The sequence below is a fragment of the Chenopodium album genome, chromosome 26 (assembly GCF_948465745.1).
Source record: "Chenopodium album chromosome 26, dcCheAlbu1.1, whole genome shotgun sequence".
Lineage (NCBI taxonomy): Eukaryota > Viridiplantae > Streptophyta > Magnoliopsida > Caryophyllales > Amaranthaceae > Chenopodium > Chenopodium album.
In genome coordinates this window covers 2271977-2281469 of record NC_137859.1, presented here as the reverse complement: position 1 = coordinate 2281469, position 9493 = coordinate 2271977, and the positions used below count along the sequence as shown (strand labels likewise).

At 35.0% G+C, this 9493-nt stretch overlaps 2 protein-coding genes across 2 annotated transcripts; one reads left to right on the top strand and one right to left on the bottom strand.

Annotated features, from left to right (window-relative positions):
* Positions 1-558: 558 nt before the first annotated feature.
* Positions 559-5299, bottom strand: LOC145616144 (uncharacterized). The gene is made up of 3 exons (XM_081670842.1): positions 5263-5299; positions 1386-1490; positions 559-1301 (listed from the first exon to the last, which is right to left on the bottom strand). The coding sequence occupies exons 1-3, from the start codon at positions 5297-5299 to the stop codon at positions 559-561; spliced, it is 885 nt and encodes a 294-aa protein (XP_081526968.1).
* Positions 5300-5814: 515 nt separating this feature from the next.
* LOC145617326 (putative protein phosphatase 2C 23) lies at positions 5815-9385 on the top strand. Its single transcript, XM_081672017.1, has 4 exons — positions 5815-7789; positions 7914-8027; positions 8629-8893; positions 8992-9385. The coding sequence occupies exons 1-4, from the start codon at positions 6119-6121 to the stop codon at positions 9105-9107; spliced, it is 2166 nt and encodes a 721-aa protein (XP_081528143.1). The 5' UTR covers positions 5815-6118; the 3' UTR covers positions 9108-9385.
* The last annotated feature ends 108 nt before the right edge of the window (positions 9386-9493 follow it).

Genomic DNA, 9493 nt, shown 5'->3' with positions numbered 1-9493 from the left:
CCATGACTGATGAAACATGATTGACAACTCAGTGAGTGATGAAACATGATTGACAATTCAATGACACTTAAGATAGTAAGACAGAAAAGAATCTTGACTATTCAAAATACATTTATACAACTGACATGAAATACATATGACTACTCAATGTCTAATAAGACAAGGGACATGAATACAACTCATAAAAATTGAATAAAATAAAGATATACTAATTAAAGATAAAATAAGTAAACAAATCTAAATTCGGAATACAACTACTTAAAAATAAACTAATTGAAATTGAACAACATAAAGATAAGCTAATAAAAGATAAACTAATTAAACAAATCTAACCAAATAATACAACTAATTAAAAATAAACTACTTAAGGAAATACAGTCAATTTCTACCGTAGACTAGTTGAAGTAACTCGTCCTTGTGGGCCTCTTCAGCTGGAGTGAGCGGTGTTGTCCTTGCTAAAAGTGATTGAAGCATATCAAAATTCATCTTCTTCTCTGCTAAATCAACTTGTTTTTGCTTCCTCTTTTCCTTTTTTCTATCAAGTTCCAACCGTTGTTGTCATAAATTCGCCTCCCTTTCTCTAACCTCAGTACACGCTTTTATCTGCTCACTAATGCTCAATATTGCACTTTCGGAAGCAACTGCTTTGCCCTTACACTTAGCCTTCGTTTTTTTGACACCGTCTGGTCGTGGTAATCCTCCGGACATAAATCCATCAGTACGGATTTCATTCTCACTCTCCGCCCTAGACCTTTTCCCACTTCCACTGCTATCTTCCTCATCATCGGCACCGCAACCCTTTCTTTCCTCCTTTGACAGACCCCATCTTAGTTTAGTCCTCCACTTCGGATATTTATTAACCATTTCCACTCCATGTGAAAATGCAAAATTATGTTGTGGATTAGAGGAGATATAAAACAACTTGGAAGCGTGTTTAATTCGATCGGCTTCGTTGTAACCACTTCCGCTTTCAGGGAGTTTGCCCGCCTCCTCATAGCAATTAGTCCACTGTAGCAAATCAGCTGCCATTCTTCTCCAATGTGTCTCCAAACTCTTCAAAGGTCTTGGCGAGAGAATATGCGGTTTCTCAGCTTGTAGTTTACAGTAAGCTGCATGAACTTTTCGCCATAGTTCGGATGCCTTTTGGCTCGTACCACGAAGCGCATCATCACTTAGTTCTAGATAGAACCCAATTAGAGCTTCATCCTCAGCAACCGACCAAATGCGACTCGCTTTGGCAAGTGGTTGATTGGTCGGAACCCTTGGAGGTGGTGGAGGGTACTGTGGTGTCTCCGGAACAGCTTCTTATTGGCTGAGATCGTACTCAGAGTTGCTCCCTTCGGTAACGGGAGGAGTTTGTTGCTCAAAAAAAGTGTTTTCATTACCGGGAATCTGAGGAGGTGTTGGTTGATGAACGGAATTTTGAGAAGAAGGGTTGCCTAATCTTCCTAGGAATAATTGAAAATTTGGACTACTAATGAAATCATCGCCTAAATCAGAAAAATGTTGAGCAAGTTGATTGTAATTAGGGTTGTTTGGATCCATTATATTGTATAATAAACAACAATAATTACTTAAGAGGCACACCTAAATTAAAATGGAATAACGTTAATAACGTTTTAAATAATTTCTAGTGCTACAAAAAGTAATTAAATAATTTTTTTTTTTTTGTTGAGAAAAAAAGTAGTTATACTAAAAAATAAACAGTAATATTAGAAAATGAAAAATGAATCAAACTAAACTTGGGAGTGAAAATAATAAAGAGTTTTTTGGATTTTTTAAACAAAAAAAAATATTGCTACTTAAAATATCATTAATAACGTTTTGAAAAAAATTAAAGTACTAAAAACTGTAATTAAAAATAATAAACCAAAAAAAAAAAAATAACCTTTCTCAACTTTATATTAGAAATTATAACATAAATATCACTAGAAATGTGATTAAGTGTAATATTGGGTGTTTTTGTGATTTTTGAAATTATACCAAAATATGTCAAAATGGATCTCTATTTGTAGAGAAAAAAAAAAATATAACCGTTGGTGAATTTTTTTTTTTTTTTTTAATAATTATAAAACGGCCAAATTACCGTTTTGATTTAATTACCGTTGCTAAACGGTTGAATTTTTTGATTGGAGGAACAGGCTGACAGGTACGCGTGTCAGCTTCCTATTGGCTGGACTGACGCGCCCTGTCAGCCGATAAATGTTATTTTTTTTTTGCTTTGCTGCCTTCAAAACGACGCGTTTTGGGGGATGGTTGTTCAGACCAAACCCCAAAACTCGTCGTTTTGAGGGTGCGAAAAGTAAAAAAAAAAATGACGTTTAGTGCTTGCTGTGGGCCCCACGCTATCACTGTTCACTATCAGTTTTGCTCATAGGATGAGCAAATTTCAATATGCTCATGAGCATATCTTGTAATGCTCATTGGTGGGAAAGCAAATAATGCAATTTTGCTCATGAATTTTGCTCATGAGCAAAATTCTCCTCACTAATGGGAATGCTCTAAAAAAAGGGTATAAGCAAGCATATTTTTCATGAAAAAAGACAGAGAGAAAACCATAGTACATACACCAAAATCCTTAGGTCGTTGACTTTACTAAGCATGTAGTTAAAATTATAAAAGGATATTATGATTTATGCTTTAGATGCATTGACCATATAAAGTCGCATCTTCTGTGAAAAAAAGCTGTAAGATAGATAATATTTTAAGGCAACATATGCATTCACGTGACATGAAGGAATCAATTCTACCTAAAATTTTTGGGAGGACATATGTATGATTGTTGTACGATCGAGTATTATATGTATGAATTCGAAGTTTATACACCTTTACTTGCATGAATTGTCATATGTGAATATCGATCTTGCTTTAGGAAGAGATGCTCTATATTTTTTTCGTAAAGGATGATATATCATTTATATGCACATGTCAACTCCTATTCTTTCTTTCTTTTTTATTTTTTTTATTTTTTAAAAGGATACATCATATATGCACATGTCAGCTTATAAAGTCATATTAAAAGATTTTTGATATCATTGGGTTGTTGAAAATTCGATTATTAGAGTTAGCACCAAGTGTTAAGGAATACATAATAATAATAAAAGTTACTATAATAAATTAATAGAGTAGTTTTTCGTAAAAAAATTATCTTTAAGTTAAACCGTATATATTGTTTTGTTTGTTTGTTAATGTTTTAAAATATAAGTCACTTAAATTAAAAGAGTCTTTAATAGCTCAGCGATATAAATAAAAAGGAAAGAGGGAATAAGAATTTATGGTTTACTTGATACTTTTATTTTTGACAAGTATTTATGGCTTTAAATAAACAAGCAAGAAAATATTCATGAAAAAAAGGGAGGTGGGTCAACCCCAATAGATTGTGGAGATGGTGGCTGAGGAAGGTTCTCCACTTACAAGAAGTCACTCATGCATGATGATAGCTTTGAATTTTTCGAATTCGATACTACTATTATTAACTTTTCTACTCAAGTATTATCTACTTTGTCCCTATGTATTAAACTATTTTGAGGTATAGTTAAACCTTTTTCATAACTCCATTCTTTCTTTCGTTCTAATTTAATCAGATTGTCTTAACAACAATGCTAAGTAGTATAAGCATATTGTCACAATACTTTTTGTGTACTATATTAGATATGTAAATAATTTGTCAAGCTCTGCTATATTGAAATATATTCTACTCCGCTTAGAAGCTCAAAGGAATAAGGCCTTATAGTTACAATAAAACATACTCGTAGTTGATTATGTAAGTCTTGTTAAAATATATAGTCCTTTTTTTTTTTTTTGAAACAGTTAAAATATATAGTCCTAAAATATATTCAATTCGTGTATCAACTTTTTTTTATAATTTTAACATATCACTAATTAGAGATACTTCGTATTAATCATTGAAAGAGTGCATTGATAAATGTGAAAAATAAAAACATGTTAACTTAATAACGGAGAAAGTAAAATGTGATAATGGTCAAAAATCAAAATGATGTACTATTAAACAAAATTCTAATAAGTCAATTTCAACGTATCTAATTATGTATAGTTTATGTGAAAATGAATGGTTGATAGTTGAATTACGGAGGAGGAAATCAGTAAATATGGCGCGAGAGTGCATTCAGTGCAAGACTTTGAGAACTTTTTTTGACTTTGAGAACTTGAGGTCAATGAGAACCAACGAAAATAAAATAATATAAAATAAATATGATGAAATAAATGGTGTGAAACTATAACGAAGTGCCAGGTGTAAGTCAAACAATCGTTTTAGTAGAAAAATCATCGAAAGACTTGTACTCTCGATCCAACGGTGATTATGGCACGCCTTCCCATGCCATATTTAAGGGAGAGTTTGGAGCTCTTTGACTTTTGGACATACACCGCCCCTCTTCTTTATTTTTCATACGTAACCTTAAAATTTAATGTACGTATAACGTATATACTTCACCATTTTCTTTCCCTTTCATACTACCACTGTATATCATAAAATGATAATTATATAAACCTAATTACTAGTAGTAAAGATGACGTTGAGTCATGCCATGTACAAATAGTATTTTCGGCTCTATATTAGGCTATAATATTTGCCTAGGCCAAGCATTGATAGGCTGATACATTTATTTACAGGTGCAAGTGCAACTGGGTAAATGTAACAAATTTATACTTCATGTTGGCGCATGTTATTCACATGCGATGAGATTTTTACACGGTTGCTCACACACCAACATGGAAGCTCCATTCCTAATGCCCTTAAAGGCTCGAGATGTACATCTGATTTAGTATATGTTAGTAAGCTAGCGTGTTTTTTTAATGTTAATAATTATTCGTAGTTATATCTTTTTATATTGCTGATAGTAACCAAATACAAGGTTCAATGTAAATTTATCAATCATAGAACTAATAATAGCTTGTCGCTCTTTGATGATTAAAGTTTGAGAGTTAAGATAATACTACAATACAGCTTGGTTAAGTACACATCATATCCAACCTTCTCTAGAGCCACACTACAATTTTTTTTGTTTCCTTTAGGTCTTTAGCTATCACAAGCAATGCAATATTTATGCATAAACAATGTAGTACGCTATTCTTTTGGTCATATATTTGTCTTCGTTTTTGAAATGCTTACATTGAATATAATCACCTATTTTCTATATTTATAATTAATGTCATTATCAAAACTATTTAATATTCTTTACATAATCATCATAAGAAAACAACAAAAAGTGTCTCAATTGAACATGTCTAGGACCAACAAACCCATATCGATTGCTTCATGGGCTAACGATGGTTCCATCTCTAACTCAATTTATATGCGACTTGTATGCACAAAAAGTGGAAAATTCTTATATAACTTTTAGATAAAGTAAACTTTTAAAATTATGAAAATAAAAACAATAGGTGAAGTAAACTTTTTATAATGAAAAATTCAAATATTAGATAAACAACTTTGCTTAGATTAAAAGTATATAATTAAAAAAAACACATATATTAGTCAAAAACTAAAGGCAAATGAAAAAGTTGACTAAAAATTAAAATGAAGCAAACCCACAATTAAATGAAGAAAATGGAAAACTCTTGAATTAAATAATTAAAAAAAAGGGGTGCGTAGCTTAAGGGCGATTCCTAGTCAACGCCAACCTAACCCATTTTGCTATCCCACACGTCACATTCATACCCATTAGTGCAACTATTGTCATACCACCCAAATAATTTAATTTTTTAATTATAGAAATTTAGAAAATTTTGACAAAGAATAACACCAAAACATAAAAAACAAAAGAAAAAAAAAAAAAAAGATAAAAGAAGAAGCATCCACCCCATTTTCATTTGAAAAACCTCTCTCTTTTTACTCAAAAGTCAACTCTCCCCCTACTTCTTTCCATTTCACTCCCCCCATCTTCCACGCCTCTTCTCTTTCTCTCTCCTCCAACCACCCTTTCTTTCTCTCTCCTCCATTTTTATTTTCTTCACCTTCTTCCTTCTTTAGTTTAGCTATGAAATTCCAATTCCGACAATAATCTTCATTTTTATCACTATTTTCAGACATACAATTTAATTACACCCAATTCATTCAATTGAAAACCCATTTGTTTGCTGATTTGAAAACAAAAAAATGGGTAATGGAATCGGAAAACTTGGTATATGTTTCACGGGCCCCGGCGAGGCCCGACGGGCTAATAAGCAAGAACATGGTATGTACATGGACCAATACGACGAGGGATTGGGCCATTCTTTCTGCTACGTTCGGCCCGACCCGACGACCCGGACGTCTAACCCGTTAGCCTCCGCATCGTCGAAGATCCACTCGGAGGAATCGGCGGCGGGCGTTTCGATATTCCGGTCGATCTCCGGCGCTTCGGTGTCGGCGAATACCTCAACGCCGTTATCCACCGCTTTTGTGGCTGACCCAACTGCCACGTCAGCCACAGCCGCCTTCTTCGAGAGCTCAACCTCCTTCGCCTCCGTCCCACTTCAGCCAATCCCACGCGGATCCTCCCTCAGTTCGGGCCCACTTTCCGGTCCAATCAGTATTGATCGCGGGTTCATGTCGGGTCCAATTGAAAGAGCCGGGTTCTTATCCGGCCCACTGGATCGCGCTGGTCCTGCTCTCTTCTCTGGACCACTTGATCGGAGCTTATCAGTACAGGGGAATTGGGCCGATCTCAAGCCCAAGAAACGACCCGGGTCGTTGATCCGTGGGCTTAGACATGCGATCTCAAAAACATTCGGGCAGAGCTCAGTTGCCCCGATTAAAGGTGGCGGCGGTGTTGGGCAGGATAATTGGGTAATTGGTGGGCCCGTACCTGGGCCCGGGCCCGAAATGAGTGGGAGCTTGAACATGAGCTCGGAGATGAGTTTAGGTGAGAGTGATTCATGGGAGAGTCAGAATCTTCAGTGGGCGCAGGGGAAAGCAGGGGAGGATCGTGTACATGTGGTTGTATCAGAAGAACATGGTTGGGTTTTTGTTGGGATTTATGATGGATTCAGTGGTCCTGATGCTACTGACTTTTTACTGTCAAATTTGTATTCAAATGTTCAGAAAGAGCTCAAGGGTTTGTTGTGGGATGATAATAGTAAGTTTGATTCATCTTGTTCATCATCAAATCTTCCTAATAATAGCTGTTCTTCTTCTGAAAGTAGTAGTAATAGTAGTAGAAGTAGTAGTTGTAGTTCAGATGTTGAGTCTTGTGAGTTTTTCGACCGCGAAAATTATGCTGAAAGTAGTGTAAGTGGTGGGGAAACTGTTGATTGTGGGAATGGGAATGGGAATGGTAAAAGGGGGAGGAATTCATCAAAGAGTAAGTTTAAAGGGGCAACTAAGAAATGGGAGGAGAATCAAAGGAGATGGAAGTGTGAATGGGATAGAGAAAGATTAGAGCTTGATAGGAGGTTAAAAGAGCAATGGAATAGGAATGATTCCGAGGGTAAATCCATTAATCATTCCGATGTTTTGAAGGCGTTGTCTCGGGCCTTGAAGAAGACAGAGGAAGCTTATTTAGACATTGCTGATAAGATGGTGGATGAAAACCCTGAGTTAGCTTTGATGGGTTCTTGTGTTCTTGGTATGTTGATGAAAGGGGAGGATGTTTATCTGATGAATGTTGGTGATAGTCGAGCTGTTTTGGCGCAAAATAAAGAGCCTGATCTTAGACTTGGTAAAATTGATCAGGATTTGGAAAGGATTAATGAGGAATCAATGTATGACTTTGAAGTATCAGATGGTGTCAAACCTAGTCTTAGAACTTTCCAACTTACAATGGATCATAGTACTTGTGTTGAAGAGGTAAAAGAATCAATAATCTTTATTCCTTATTGTTTTGGGTGACTTTGTCAATTGTTTGTATTTTCAATGGTAATTGAATTAGTCCCTAAGCTGCTTGCTTATAATGTATGATTATGTATTTCAGGAAGTGCAACGAATTAGAGACGAACACCCAGATGATGCATTTGCCATTGTCAATGATCGCGTCAAAGGCTCTTTGAAGGTTACTCGGGCTTTTGGTGCTGGTTTTCTTAAGCAGGTATTGCATTATGTTGATCATTGATTTCAGTAGTCGAGTACGTGTATTCATTGTCATCTATAATGTTTTGTAATTGACAATGATTAGTAATTGATTGCCATTCATATACCAAAGTTGAAAAATTGAAGATTATGACATATAGTAGTTGCTTGATTACAATCCTTGTTAGTTGTTGGTTGAAACAAATTAGCTAGCTAGCTAGTTGCAAGTTTACGTAGACAGCAACTAGAAACGATGTACTTGTTCTTCATTAATTTGATTTAGTTGGGGGATGAGTACCTGACTCAAATGCAACCACCTTTGCCAATTTATTGCAGTCAATGAAGTTAGACTATAAGCTTGCTCTGATTACCTAATTTGTCACATTTTTTCCATTTTCATCACTCTTGTGCCCTGCCCTTTCTGTAACTAGAAGTGTGCAATTTCCGGTATACAAAAAACCCAACTGGAAATGGAATTTGTTGGATAATCCTAACAATAAACTGTGTATAGATATTTGTTTACTGATGTTATTGTATTTAAGGATTTGTTCTCTTAGTGACCGTCTGAATCTTTTTGGTCTAGTGCTAGATTTAGTTCTAACGCATTTGTAATTCTGCAGCCTAAATGGAATGATGCGCTGCTAGAGATGTTCCGAATTGACTACGTTGGGACTTCACCATATATCAGTTGTCATCCGTTCTTGTATCACCATAGATTAGGCCCGAAGGATCAATTCTTGATATTATCCTCTGACGGTCTATATCAGTACTTCACAAACGAGGAAGTCGTTGCTGAAGTGGAGCTCTTTATCTCATTGTACCCCGAAGGTGACCCTGCTCAACATTTGGTTGAGGAAGTTTTGTTTCGTGCAGCAAAGAAAGCTGGTACACTTTCATATTCTACATCCTTTATAAGTATATATTGTTAATCTAAAATACATTCACAGAGCAACAGGCTAACTAAATTTGGTAATGTCCTGCAGGTATGGATTTCCATGAGTTGCTAGAAATACCTCAAGGAGATCGTCGTAGGTACCATGACGACGTCTCAATCATCATCATTTCTTTCGAAGGCAGGATATGGAGATCATGTGTATAAGTTCTACAAACGGTACAAGATGTAGAAAAGGCTAGGAAAAAAAACCCCCCCAAAAAAAAAAAAAAATTTAAGCAAAGGTTTATTTTATTTTATTTTATTTTATCCTTGTCACCCACATAACATCATTAAAATAGCTCTAAAAAGAGCAAAAAATGGTTAGTTATGGTATTGACATGGTGATAGGAATTGTATAGACATAAAGAGGTAGTTATGCTGAGGAAAATCCATTATCTTGTTATTAAGTAGACAAAAAAAAATGGTGTAATTGCTGAATAAAATTGGATAATATATAAAAATTTTGTTGATCATATGTTATAATTGTATGGCTTCTTTTTGGTTAGTGGAAGCATTAAAAATATGAAAAAAAGAAGGCATAATATTATGAA